Here is a 14,261-nt window from a genome sequence, read left to right on the forward strand (position 1 = left end):
TCAGTCCGTTTCCGCCGTTGGTGGTAACGACCCTGAACCAGCCCCTCCTGGAGGCATTCCAACACACCAGACAGGACATTCTGGCTCAAGGAAAGACCTTGAAATGGATCGGAACCATCTAAGCGGAATCCTTTAGCAGCCAGAATTTTTATGAGGGCCCATTTTTATCAGTCCTTTTCTTACCCATAATGCACTGCGCAGAAAATCTCAGTGATGCAACTGTGTGCGTTGAAACAGTTCAATAATCTGAACTGTCTGAATTCTAATAACGATAAATCAGTGCTGTGGGGAATTCTGACGTGAGAGTTGATACTTCTGTGTTTGTGTGGTCAAACTGCATCATATCCCAAAAGTTAATAAACCTAAACCAAATCATCAGCACTATTAAGTCTGTATCCACAAAGTTAAAAAAAAACAATACAGCCACTTTATTCCAAGGCTGCCAGTTAATCGTTGCCTTTATTTAAGTGCCACTGTATTGATCCAGAAGGTCAGTCGTAGTCCTGCTTTTAGTCCTGTCTGTTGTCCTGACAGTTTAATTAACTGGCATTCGGACGGTAGCGGCCCAGACGGCAGCTTTTAATCACATCACTTCAGGAGCGAGGCCTGGAGCTTTGGCTGCTCTTTTGTTTTAAAGGAAGTGGACAAGAAGAGTCTCCAGAGGAACCAAATAAGTGGAGCTTGTGTGTCTGTTATCTGTGTTGTCAGATGTTACTGATAAGCCCGTACAAACACAGAACCAACACCCCCCCAAAAAACATTAGGATATATATTCTGCCTGGCTACACAAAGCAGTTTTTTTTTAAAAAAAGAAATAAAAAGAAGACTATGTTGTTTTCTTTACATTAATCAAATGTTTATTCAAGCTGGCTATTTAATCAAAACTGGAAGCAAATAAATATTATGGTGTAATAATCAGTCTATATCAACATGTTTAATGAGCAATATCAGTTAAATCAAGAGCAACTATTGGCTGACATCGTTCTAAGATATGTCTTTATTTTGAAATTCCTGCAACTTGCCTGACTGTAAGCATCCATTCAGCAGCTTTTCATTTACACAAATGGTAACATTCCTTTTGTTTTAAGGTCAAATATGACTTATTCTGCTGGATAAAGTAATTTATACCCAGGAATTCAATCAGTTATATCTGCAAAAATCAAATCATTGTCCAATGAATCCAACCCCGGGTCGTGATGAGAGATTAAAGGTGATCTACTGCGGATACCCTCCACAGGAAAAACACAGCGTGCACAAATCAATAATAATTGACTTAGTAATAATAACAATAACACCACTGGAAACAACTTATAGTGGTGAATGTTTCAATTTAAAGAGCCCTGAAGAGGATCAGTGAATGCCCCTTAAGTCATTCCACAATATTTATCCAGTATGGTCATGAACACGTCACCTATGGCCGGTGTGTATACTCAAAATATTTTGCAGATGCTTTACTGAACAAGGACACATACAGGTGGGTGTTTAAAGAGGGTGACTTTGAGGAGGAAGTGGTGCCATACAAATATTTGAAGGGGGCGAACATTCAAAGGTCAATTGTGCTTTGAAGCAGAGGGAAATAAAGGGAGCTTTATCCGGAAGGAGCGTTTTGGTTTGAAAAATAGGCAGCGGACAAAGCGGACTGAAGCCATGGCCGATGTCATTACTGAAGGCCAGAGCAACAGAAACAACAGAAGCTCTATTAGGATGCTTAATAACTTTATCACACTTTATAATCACTACGCAGGATGTGAGGAGAAATTTGTTAATATATCTAAATCATATTTAACCACATTTCCCCCAATTTACTTATTAATTCTCCTTTTGTTTCTGTATAATCATGACATGTTCAAAGAATGGGTTGAGTCCAGCATCCAGTCATGTGCCTGTCAAGACCCAACAAGGCGAGCTCACACACACACACACACACTCACACACACACACACACACGCATGCATGCATACACACATGCACACTGTGGGGCCTTTCATAGCTTCTCATTAGAGGACCACAACATTACAGCAGGCGTGTGCTTGCTCAACCTGAATCCCGCTAAGCTGCTCCATGTACCCTCGCTTTATTGGTTAAAACCTGCATCATATGAGATGTTTGGTAATACCTCCAAGCTCCTAACACCTGATGAAAGCAGCCACTTTAAAACAAATCAATCCCAACAGTCTATCTTTTTCAGCCAATTATGATCCAGTGCGGAGTGGTGACATATCACTATTGATCTGTGTTGCAGATAATCATCTCTTTCACTTTATATGGATCCGGAGTGGCATGCTATCGCTCTGCTGTGGCCCAGGTAGCTCTGTGATGGATGGAGGGATTCACGTCAGGAGGCCGCCAGGGGAATCGCCACGACACACAGGCTTAAAAGCGAGAAATATTGAGTTGCTTGAGGCGGGGGTTTAGATCACAAATGCAGACAAGACTGATTCCAGGTGAGGATTCTGTAATTCTTGACAAGAAAGTCAATAAGAATGATCGTAGCACAAAGGGTACTAAGAATGCAGCCCAATTGCGCCGCCTGCTGGTCTTTCACATAAATTATGTTAAACTTAGATTCGCTTAATTTCTACAGCAGAAAGATTAAAGTTCATTTAAACTCTTGTATATTATCTCTCTTTCAGTGGTAGAGCATTTCACCTTAGATATCAGGCAACAAATGTGCAGAAAAAAGTAACAGTTGCCAAAGATATGTTATTGAAATTACAATTTAATTCAAATCCACGGCTGTTCTGTCATCAAACAAACTTGGTCACGCTTTCATTTGCACAATTCTGGTTTAAGTTTTGGTCCTTGCACACCCTGCCGATGACCAAAACTGTAAAAGTTGCACAACAGGACTAACAGAGTTGACAGAGGGGGTGAAAGACGAGCCGCAAGCTGATGCCTGGGAACAACAGGTGTCCAAACATCAGAGCAAAGCTTTGCATGTGACAGCCAGAGAAAAGCAAGAAAACAGTCAGGAATCATGTAGCCAGATTCCATTCTGCATCAGCAATTTATGGAATTTTATTGCCACTCCCAATCAATAAACGCAGAGTCCCCATCTCTGTTATTATACAGCTCAGTGAAGCAGAAAAGATACAATATTAAGTCATTACAGAGAGAAAAAAACACTGAGTTTAGTGCTGATTTCATGGCTAATCCAGAACATTTATTTTGCTTCCCTTCCAAAAACATGAAATAATAGAAATCTGCTCTGATTTGTTGCCATATATACAACATACCTTTTAAATTTTCACTCCTGTCAGTGGTAATCCAGCCTCACCGCGATGCTTCGGCTACAATTTGCACATGAATGAGTCTTTTTATGCTTTTGATCCAGAGAGGTGAAGAATACACAGCCAGTGACGGGGCTACATCAGATTTTTCCCAAGTGCTTTGGTAAATTTAACCTGACGTATAACACGGATAAATACTTAAGATTCTTATTTGTTTGTATTGCTTTGCAAGAGAGGTCATGAAAATTAGAAATTAAAGGGTCACTGAATTCTATCTATTTTAATTGCAGAATGTTAAGCATATTAACGTGGTTGTCATGGATGTGAGTAATCCAGTTCAAACAAAATCCAGCGATTATGCATGCAGACCCATGAAAAGCCGAATTGATGTCTGCGTGATTGCCAGCTTGCGATGAATATTAAGAATAAAACACAGATACAGAGGTGGGGAGGGATGGGGGACTCATTCAGAGAGGCCCGTCAAAGAGGCAGCACACTTTTGCTCTAATAAGCAGTTTGCAGTGGTCCAGCTGAACACAGAAGCCTCACAAATGCAGCGTGCAGATGAATAATTCAACAGGGAGGAAAATCATGCATCCAATTTCTAAATAAATGCCTTATAACCACCCTCGCTTTGTTTGTTTGCTGCTGTGTCTGCACCACCGCCGCGACTGCTCTACAATTAGGAGGGCGCAACAAAAATAAGCAGAATCTTGTCAGTGAAGCATCTGATCTTACTCTGCTGCCCTCAACCAGCTCCTCCATCACAGCCTGTCCAGCTCACTGTGTTAATTACAGACCGACATTACAGGCAGGGCTGTAATTTACGGAAGAGCCTAATAACATATCAGTCATCAGACTGCAGCTGGGGGGAAAAGCAGTAGAAATGGTGCATCTTCACACACTTGCATGTTTGACACAGAGCCAGGGGGGCATCCCACATGTGTGACGGTAAAAGCAGCCGATGGCCTCGAACACACCGAGGCATAAATAATCCATGTGAAACCTGGCAAAGCTTGCGAGGAACCTGACAGGATGGAGCCCAAAAGCTTGTGCTGGTTTTTCTTGGCATCTAGTTCTAGTATTGAATGGGGACCGTCTTCAGGTTTACTTAATCTTCAGTAAAAGTGAATGGTTTTAAGATCCTGTTGGATGACATGGAAGGGAATGTTCATATATTTATTACCTTGGCTAAATAATTGAAATTGTTTCACATTCTCGACCCAATATGGATTCAGGGAGGATACGAAGAGCCGTTAAGATCTCGCAGTGATTCACATATTCCTTTGTGTTGGTGGTTTAAGGGCACAGAAATTGCAGAAATGCCCCCATCAGCTCTGTTTAAACACCAAACATCGACAGGGATCAGATCCAGTCAGACCTGCTGTCCATAAATACAGCCTTCTTAATCTGGGCTAATGATGATTTAACCTAATTAGTTAGAGACCAATTACCTATCATATGAGATCTGATTAATCACTATTCAACAGTGAATTCAAACTTCCACTCAGGGGCAATTTCAACAGCCAATTAGCTGATACCTTGTAGTCCCTCATATGTTCCCTTTGACTTTTAATCACTTCATGACAAATGGGAACACAAATAATGAACCACGAGGAAGATCTAGAAAAACAAAGTTTGTTGAGCTTCATTTGAAAGAATGGATGAAATCTTCTGCAGGGAAACCAAAAAATCCTCCCACACAGCACACGGAAACCCAAATATCACCCTGCTGAAAAAGTCAGGGTCTAATTAGCTTTAATAATAGAAGAGGCTGCTGTGCAGAGGGACTGCACACAAACCAGGGAGTGCACAGTGGCACAGACAGAGGCACTCATCTGGAAAAGGAGAGAAGAGCTGCACACGGAAACCAGTGGCAGATTTAGGATAAGAGGGAAGTGGAGGAGAAGAAAGATGAAAGGAAAAGGATGAAGGAAAGAACTGGGGGACGCTCACACAGCAAGATCATTTTAGAAAGATCTAAATCTGCATGATCACAGAGTGCGTAAATATAACTGGATTCTAATTGAGCAGCATTGAAAAAGTGATGCTTTCTTCCCAAAGTGATGGAGGAAAAGAGATCGGAAGTTAATCCCCTGCTTCTGTAGGCCTTTTATTTTTCATTTTAACTGATACACACTCAGCCCAGCACTCAACAACAGGAAAGCACTCTGCACTAATGTGATGCTCAGATTTCCTTTCAAGGCCTTGAGAAAATAATCTCCATCTGCATTTAGAGAAAATGTCATTCTGTCATCAAACATCACAAAAAACCATTTATACTGTGCATATATCACTCTGGAAGTGACATTACTGCCTGAATGTCAAACGCACCTGGATGCTTTTCCAAAACGCTGATAAATAAGGGAGGAGGAATAAAATGTCACATTTGGTTGTTCAACATTTGACTAGAATAGGAGGGACAAACATTGCTTGCCTGACCTAAGCGAGAATTCTATAATTAAACATATATATCCCTAATAGAACACAAGCAAAACGTTTTTATCAATTTCAGCGAATACATACAATAATAAACAAGTAAAAAGAAGGCATCTCCATCATTTGTTCCTGTTCTTTCAAGTTTAAAGAGTCATTATGACCCCAGAACCACATTCTGCGTTCATATATTTGATAAAGGCCTGTTTTTAAAAAACAAACTAATTAGATATAATTAAGAGTAAACTGTTAGATCTAACGTGCAGAAAGGTGTAAAATCAATTTTTAAGATGGGGTAAAAGGTGTCAATATTACATATAGCCTACAACATGATTTAAACCTCGTTGTAAGTCCCCGGAATGAATAAAACAAAACTTGCCAAATGTCGGGATGATCCGTCCTCATTAAACTGTCTACAAACGGATTTTCATCATAACTTACTGGCTATCATGCAAACACTTAATCACAGACTGGGAAGACAGTACCTTCGCTGCTGTCTTCGCTGATGTTTGAGGGCGGCTGGAATTCAGGGAGGTCGTGACGCCGCGCTGAGGATGAACGGATGCCGCGCTGCCTAGCAACCCGTCAACCAATCAGAAAATTTAGAAATAAAATAAAATAATCAACGACTCGCAACAAAAGAAAGAAAATTAATGTGTTATCAATGCAGATGCATCCTAAAAATTATATTTTTAAGTATTGTACTCTTTCATAACAGCACACTTAAAATAGAAAGTTTTATTTAAATCTTTTCTGGATTTAGGCCTATTTTAAGTGTTATAAATTCCACTCTGGCATCGTGAGTGCTTGATAATTATACTTTAATAGCTTGCTACCAAAAAATATTTTTGATATTTTTCCACCATACTGTGCACCCCAAATGACAAAACATTCTAAACATTCTCATTCAAATTTGATTTGCAATGAACCCAGCACCTGTAGGTTCGAGAGCCCCAATGACCACCAGGTTTTTGGGGCAATTTACCCCTTTTAGGTCAAGTCAAAAGAACAGACATGTAGTTCTGCTACATCCCAAAGGTCAAAAAGGAAAGAGACATGCAAGAGGCTCGCCAATCGTGGCATGGCAACCACTGCGTCTCCGAGGCAGGGAAAAGACAAAAACTACATTAAAAACTTAACATGTCATGAAATCTGTGGAGTTCAGAATAAATAAACACATTTTCAAGATTTTACTTTATTTCATGTAAATGTACACAAGAAACTTTCCATGTAATTCCCCTTATGAAATGAGGAAACAAGTGTTTTTATGTACCATCAACCTGTACAATAAAAGCTTAGGGTAATATAACAAGAGGCAACATGTTAAAATGAATGACCTCTGGATAGAAAGTACTGTTTCTCGTAGTGTGCCAAGGGGTCGAGGAGAATGAGAAACTTGATTTATGTGTGCGTATTGCAGTTGTGCGTATTTGCTCAAATGTAAACCTTCCTATCAGAAATCCTCAGTCAATCTCAAGTGTGCACCATACCTAAAATGTAAAATCCAAGCAGCTTTCTAAGGGAGAGCTCACTTCTCAACGTATGTGAGACATCTCCTCCAGATGAGGTATCTTCAAGCAGCCTGTGCAGAGCTGATCCATCCAGAGCGGGGATTCGTGCTGCAGAGGGGTGCGGCGGGGGTAGAAGGTGTAGTTGAGGTCATAATTCAACAGGCAGCTGACGGAGGTCATGTAGATGTCTGAGAAACGACACAGACGTCTGGAGAAATACGTGGGGTTATGACACGTCCGGAATATGCTGCCAAACTGAGGGTTGAACAGGTTCTTCATCATCACCCTGCAAACATAACAAGGATGATCTTTAAATCCAGCAGGTCCATTTAATTTAAATGTACGCCCACCTACACTCACATAAGTTCTTCCCTTTCCTTTTGCCATTCATGAAAAATCATTTTAGACTCCGAGTCCTGAAGAGTCTGGAATAATACAGAGGAAAATTAAGAGAAACGTATCGAGTGAAGATGAAGATGCTTGGATCAGCGTCCCACCTGTAGGCGCTCCATCAGGCCAGTTAAAGCCTGGAGCCAGGTGAGGTTCAGAGAGTAGCGGTTTGTGCTGACCACGTTGGTTTCCTGCTCCAGCTCAGGCACTATGGCTGCTGTACGCCAGCCATGTCGCAGCATCAGGTCCTGCAAGAACACACGAAAAGGCTCTTTTCAATCTGGTCAACACAACGCAGCACCCTCACATTAACAATCAAGGACTCAACTTAAACATTTTATTCATGTTGATTTAGCAGGTTAAACATATTTTGAAAGAGACAGCCTTACATAGAACAACGGTAAAATGCGTGTTTTTAGCAAACGAGGCCTCGCTTGCCCTCCACACAGCAGCTGCTCCATATTTAAGAAGTCGATGCTGCCATCTAGTGTTCAAAACTGTTATTGTGACGTTCCTGAATATGCCACGTGGGCGATTTTCAGAAAAATGCAATAAAAAGTGGCAGAGACATTCGGCCTTTAGCAGAAAAACAACCATTTAAACATCAAAATGCATCAAATACATTAATAAATATTATACTTTAGTATATTTAGTTCCTTAAATTCTTGAAATAATATAATTATAGTCCTGTTACACGATAAGACAAGGTAACACATGTTGATTTAATGTCAGATGTTTGAATACATGGTGGCTTTTATATTTATTAAATTTAACTACAGCTAAAATATTGGAAAAAGTAGCATTTCATTGCTGCGTGCGGTGAAACTTACAGCCAGGTCACTATAAAGATGGTCTCCAAAATAAAGAACCTTTGAACCTCGCCAACCTGTCAGTCTAAGAAAATCAAAGAGGTTTCCCTGGAAAAGATCAGAACAAAAGCACAGGCCAGCACATTTAGACCCAGAGGATGCAACAAGTCAAACTCTGATATTTCCACCCCGTAACAGCGATTAACAGAGAATGAATTCAAACTTTCTGGCTTCTCAGAGAAATCAGAATGCATCAATTCTGAAAATGCAGACCTGTTTGTATATGTGCCCCTTGTCCAAACTGTTTATTTTCTCCCACCGAAGGTCTCCATTGTTGTCCAACTGCCGAAACGGCCTGTAGGAGTAAAAACATTGAGGGACGTTGCTCCATAAAACAAATACCTGGGGCGTGTAGCGAGTAAATGTGACCGTTTATCAGAGGTCAGAGGATCACCGGTCCTCTAACTGTCTACTCTGCAAGACTGACTCACTCACTTGACGCAATCGGTGAAGAAGTGAGGTTTGTCAGCGTGAACAATGATGACATCAAAAAAGTCTCTCCAGTCTTTTCCCACCATATGAGTCATTCCTTTGTCACTGCACACAGGAAAGATTAGTTAGAGCATGTAGTTCCGCCATGCACAGAGCTGGGGTTGGTTGGTGGAGACGTGTTCCAACACTTACACGAAGCCAAAGGGACTGTTAGTGATGAGAAAGAGTTTTTTTCCATGACTAACCAGTCGTTGTAAAACGGCATCGGTCTCTTCTCCTCTCAGAATGAATTTATCTGTGAAGAAAACAGGAAGTTAGTTCACATGCAAAAAAATACTTTTTTTCCCCAAATGTCCTGCAGAAATATCTGTGGCAATAACTAGAAACTGTTTTTCCTAAATGTGTACAGTTTGTTCTTGTCACTGCTCGGTCTTCCCCTCGTGTTGCAAAGCTCCATGGGTAATCTGATCTGATTTAATCTGAGGTTTTCCTCTGCTCGCTCTTCACAGGCGTGTCTATGACAACACCAGAGTCAGATCCAAACTTCTCAAAGCAAATATTCCCACTCAACCACTGCTGGGATTCAAGGATCAGTTATAGCAAAATCACAGGAACCCTGTGACCCGTGCCGACACTTGAAAAACCACGCAGAAAACCAAGAGGATCACATCCCAAATTGTTGGTTTAAGGCCTTTGATTTTTTTTAAATGTATATATACACATATAGCCATATATATGTGTGTATATACAGAGCGATTTTTCCCCCCCTGTTAAGAAAGATTTACTTCCTAGAGGATCTAGCAAGGTCTGAAAGGTTCACAATAGCAAAGGAATGTGGATTTCTGTCCATGGAAGAGGTGGCAGCGGCTGCTTCCTGCTGCCTGGTGGCTCCTCATTGGAAATATGAATCTGCATGTTTGTCTTCATCTCTCTCTGCTAAGAGTCTTTCTTTATTCCTTGTAACTTCATATGTGGTGTGTCATAAACAACGCTAATCTGATTTGTGAGTTTTCTTACCCAGATCCTCCATGACCCATTTGTACATGTAACCTTTAAGATGGACCATTCCAATCGCTTCCTGTTGCACAGAAACAAAAAAAATTGTTACCACTGTTTTCTGTTCTGCCCAAAAGAGTCAAGTTTTACTCAGCTCAGCAGATTCCTGAGCATCCAGCTGAATGAAAACAGTAAACCAAAGAAAATGCTGCCCTAAGATACGGAGTAATATTTGTGAAGAATCACTCACCGAGACGTCCTTGAACAGGTGAACTGGGTCGTATTCAATGTCGTTTGTGATGAAATAGTCATTTGCTACAGCTAAGAGGGTCATTTCTGGGATGGAGAAAATGTCCATGAACTGTTTCACCTTCGGCCCCTATCGAAGACAATGCAGAACATTTCAACCCCTTGCTGCTGAAGCCTTTTGCAGGGAGAAACAAACGATCATGTTTGCGGATGTTTCGGGCCTCGCTACCATGAAAACAAAGCCACATCGCCAAATGGGACTGGAAGCACACCAAAACATCTTTATCAGAACCTTTCAGGCAGATTTTAGAGGAAAAAGAAACAATCTTCTAGCAGCAGGAATGCACTTCAGAGTTCTTGAACCAAAAAGCCAATTAAATAGTCAAAACATTGCAGGCTGAATGGCCGCTAATTAGCATAACAGGCCCGATGAACATTTGTCAGTGTCAGCTTCAATGGGGAACTCTACATTCCTTAACTGATTTAAGGAAGCTGATAAAATACAGAAGAGAAATGGCTCACTGTGGACAGAGTATTTCAGGCCTTTTAGGCGCCAGAACATTGCCTCCAACTGATTCCATGGGAAGAACAGGCAAACTAGATTGAACTTGGGTACTTATGTAATTGTAAAGCCGGGCAAAGCCAGGCACTTCAAATGTCCCAGGACAGTTGCAGATTTAATCCTAAATTTTATCCCTGCTGGAGAGTAGACCGATGAGCTTACGACAGATGTGCGGGAATATTGCTCCCATCCGCTCCAAAAAGAAGTTTGACAGAGAAGTAAACAACCTGACAAACATGGAGGCCTGCGCACCTTTCCATAGAAGCCACTGTCCTGCTGCAGGGGGACGTGATAGGTCCCCCCATAGAGCTGCAGCACCTCCTCATCTGGCAGTGGGTTCAGTCCCCTGTGAAATCATATAACAAAAAGTGGTTTTTGGTATTTCAGGTGTGTTTTCTGGTAGACAAGTGTTTATTTTCGGCTTTCAATTATGACACAGTATATTAGCACGTTAGCGCATGTGAATGGCGGTGTTTTGTTTGGGCATGTGGGATATTTGTGGCATAAATCATCACCGTGGTGATGTGTGTTTTGATGCTGTGAACTGTTTGGGACTCAGAACACTGCAAAAAAAATTAAATGCAACAGAAGAAAAAACTGCATCTGATAAAAAAAATAACCCCTCTTATGTTACTGTAAATTAATTTTTATTTTTTCTTACCAATACACTGTTCCTGGCTGGATGTAATGAAAGGCATCAATCTTCATTAAAAGACCCTAAAATGGGCAGAAATGGCAGATTCTAATTAGTAACAAAGGGACACATTTCCTGCAATGGCATCTTTGTGTTTTTTATCACCTTCTGAATGTCATAATGAAGACCCCGAACAGCAAAGTTTGGAATGTAATCATATTTGCGGATGCCTTCCGGATACTGCCATGAAGGAGGAAAAAGGAGAGAATCATTTTTAAAGTTCCCAACCTTCACGGCAGAAGTGCAAACGCACCTTATAGTGTTCAATCAGGAAGTTTCTGGCCATGTTGAAGATCATTGTGTTGAGAGCATTAGAGTACAGGGCCAGAGTGTAGTCGTAGTCAAAGCCGTAGATGTCCACCTCAGACAGACACACCTCGTTGTTGGCGTAAATAGTAGAGGGGTTGAGGAGGTTGCAGGCGCCTGGAGGAATCAGTTCTGACAGGAGATGGGAAACCATGTTGTCCATGAAGAAAGTCAAACAGGGATTCAATCAGACTGATATCAAAGAGTAAAAACCATTAGACGCCCGGGAACAATAGATTGGCAACGTCCATCTTATCATTCGAGAAAAAGAGCTGCGATAGTGTTTCTTGTTCCTGAACACATCGCTGTGCACACAGAGATCACTGACAGAGGCCAGAGCGTTTATCTGAGGTTGTGTAATGTGTGTCTCCAAAACATCAACAGTGGAAATCCAAAAGACCGAATCTATCATTTTCTGGCAACTATCTTTGTCAGGCTGTTACCTCGTGGATGCAGATTAAACAAACAAGTTCAACAATCTCATAATAATCTGGCCCTTTGAAGGCCTGCCTCCAATAACCTGGCTGACATGTTAACACAGGTCCGCCTTTCTGTTGGTTCTTAGACAAAAACAGGTCATGGTCTTCAGTCCTGTGAGAGGACAACAAGGTCTGCAGCTGGGTGGTGGAGACGACATGATCTGTTTTGGTTTAAAACTAATTCATGCACTATTTTATCTATAGAGTAAGTCGTGCAAAATAACAACTGTAAACACATTTGGGCAATTACAAAAAAAAGTTTTAAGTCTCTTGCATGCTGTTGCTGTTTAGATCTAAATAAATAAAAATACTATAAAAATACTAATACTAAAATAAAAATACTATGTCTTGTTCGGTGTATCTTGGCAAATACAATTCCAATAAAGAATTGAACATAAAAAGCACATAAACATTTTATTTTACTATCTTGCTTATTAATTACCCTATAACTGCTGATTTTGTGATTCTGTACCTTCAGCTGAGATAAGGAATTAAAACAACTCAAGATATGTTATTTAAATAGAATTTTGCAACCTCTTTGGGAAATGTGATCGATCGCAGCAGGAGCCCACGGGTCAGTATTGAGCATATGGTATCTGAGAATTGATAGTACACGAATGCGATCTCAAATACGGTCTAAAAAAGAACACTATGAACTAACTTGGAACAAAATTAATTTGTTTTTTTCCATGCAAACTGGAGGGTGGCTGAGAAATGAGGAACTGTGCATGAAGACAAATCCTGGCCTCTCGAGTGTCGGTTGCTGAAGTTTACGGAGAGTTAAAATTAATTAATCCGTGTTTGGCCCTGGTACCTGCATCAGTAATCGCCATCTGCTTGGCGTAGTTAGTCGGCAAAGAAGATAACCACGGACCAACGTGTCTTCACTGAGTAAAAACAACAGTGTTGCTGGCTGGCGAAAACAACAGAGGGCGCGGGCGGCTGTTGGACGTGGGGGATGTGCTGGTAAAAGGTCTGGGGGACTCATCTTACCGTGAACCAGGCGTTTGGTGTCATTGTAACGAGCCCACATGTAAGACTTGGCGTCTGCTGGAACTGCGGAGGTGAAGGAGCGTCTCCGCTCACCGCGAACCCCGGGAGCGCCCTTGGTACCCTTCTTGTCTGCAGGCGTAGGTCTGTGGGCAGCTTCGCTGGAGGTTGGCGCGTCGTTCCCAGGCCCGTCCGTGTCCGTGCAGGAGTCGGAACTTTTTGCTACTTCGCGATCCTGTTGATTTCCTCCAGACAGCGTGCGCGACGCAGACAGTCCGTTCATTTTGGCGGATCGCAACAAAGGAGGGGTGCCATTTCCTCCGCTGCGCAGCGCACGGATGAACACGGCTGCTACTGTATTAAAAGCCATTTTCCACAGCTGCAACGTGGTGCACAAAACTGCTGCCGTTGCAAGCTGGACTGGCAGATGAAAACAAGCCCTGACGTCTTAAGCATAACCACGCCTGTTTTTCTAAAGTGGGCGGGGCGACGTAGGCTTTGCAGCAGAAGGCATCATGTGGTTGGAAAACACGCGAATCTCTAGACAATGGAAGTGTTTACTCAGTGCACTTAAAACCTAATAAGGACAAAGGAGACTGGAAAAGAGAGGGTCTTGATTAGCAGACTACTGCATTTTTCTCCACAACCAAGACCCAAACATGCACAGCTACGTGAGCTCCTTTGATCTGCTAATGCTATTGTTACTTTCTGGAAGGGTCACATTCCTTTATGAAGTCTCCTACAATACTAACCCAATGGGGATTCATGGTTAACAATCCCAAAAATGAGTTCAGACAACCATTAAATTGTCTTCCCCATCATGGGTTTACTCATGGTTCCAAACCTGAATACATTAAGCGTTAACTATAGGGTTTTTCCAGCTATGTCCACATGTTTGCACGGGTATGCAATGTGGTTAATATGTGCTCACAGTAAGAAGTTTCAAACCCCCAGAGGCTTATCTGTGTGAAGTTTGCATGGTCTTCATTTAGGGGTTGGGAGAAATGACTTGACAGCCATGATTTGACCTTTGGTATGCATGTGGATGGTTGTCTTTGAAGCCCAAGACGAGTTGGCGGCTCGTCCACATTCGCCTCTGGCCCGGAGGCAGCTGGGC

At 41.7% G+C, this 14,261-nt stretch overlaps 2 protein-coding genes across 2 annotated transcripts in view; both read right to left on the bottom strand.

Moving 5' to 3' along the window:
* rap1gapa (RAP1 GTPase activating protein a) overlaps nucleotides 1-6,169 on the bottom strand; it is a 37,167-nt gene extending 30,998 nt beyond the window's left edge. The window contains exon 1 of the mRNA XM_057040304.1: nucleotides 6,152-6,169. The gene's annotated coding sequence lies outside the window, so the exon portion shown is untranslated. The remainder of the gene's footprint in view (nucleotides 1-6,151) is intronic.
* Nucleotides 6,170-6,845: 676 nt separating this feature from the next.
* nt5dc2 (5'-nucleotidase domain containing 2) lies at nucleotides 6,846-13,581 on the bottom strand. Its single transcript, XM_057040312.1, has 14 exons — nucleotides 13,148-13,581; nucleotides 11,623-11,807; nucleotides 11,475-11,549; nucleotides 11,337-11,392; nucleotides 10,928-11,021; nucleotides 10,115-10,243; nucleotides 9,886-9,946; nucleotides 9,061-9,163; nucleotides 8,872-8,973; nucleotides 8,650-8,731; nucleotides 8,398-8,484; nucleotides 7,675-7,815; nucleotides 7,538-7,602; nucleotides 6,846-7,463 (listed from the first exon to the last, which is right to left on the bottom strand). Exons 1-14 carry the CDS (start codon nucleotides 13,512-13,514, stop codon nucleotides 7,202-7,204), a joined length of 1,809 nt encoding a protein of 602 aa, XP_056896292.1. The 5' UTR covers nucleotides 13,515-13,581; the 3' UTR covers nucleotides 6,846-7,201.
* Nucleotides 13,582-14,261: the final 680 nt, after the last annotated feature.

Source organism: Takifugu flavidus, chromosome 8 (genome assembly GCF_003711565.1).
Source record: "Takifugu flavidus isolate HTHZ2018 chromosome 8, ASM371156v2, whole genome shotgun sequence".
Taxonomy (NCBI): Eukaryota; Metazoa; Chordata; class Actinopteri; order Tetraodontiformes; family Tetraodontidae; genus Takifugu; species Takifugu flavidus.

Bases quoted from the DNA above. Each gene is read 5' to 3' on its own strand.
- nt5dc2 (XM_057040312.1), bottom strand. From the start codon at position 13,514: ATGGCTTTTAATACAGTAGCAGCCGTGTTCATCCGTGCGCTGCGCAGC. The intron at 11,808-13,147 runs GTAAGATGAGTC...ATCTCCTGTCAG, and splicing joins CACCAAACGCCTGGTTCACG to AACTGATTCCTCCAGGCGCC. The intron at 7,603-7,674 runs GTGGGACGCTGA...GTATTATTCCAG, and splicing joins GCCTGATGGAGCGCCTACAG to ACTCTTCAGGACTCGGAGTC.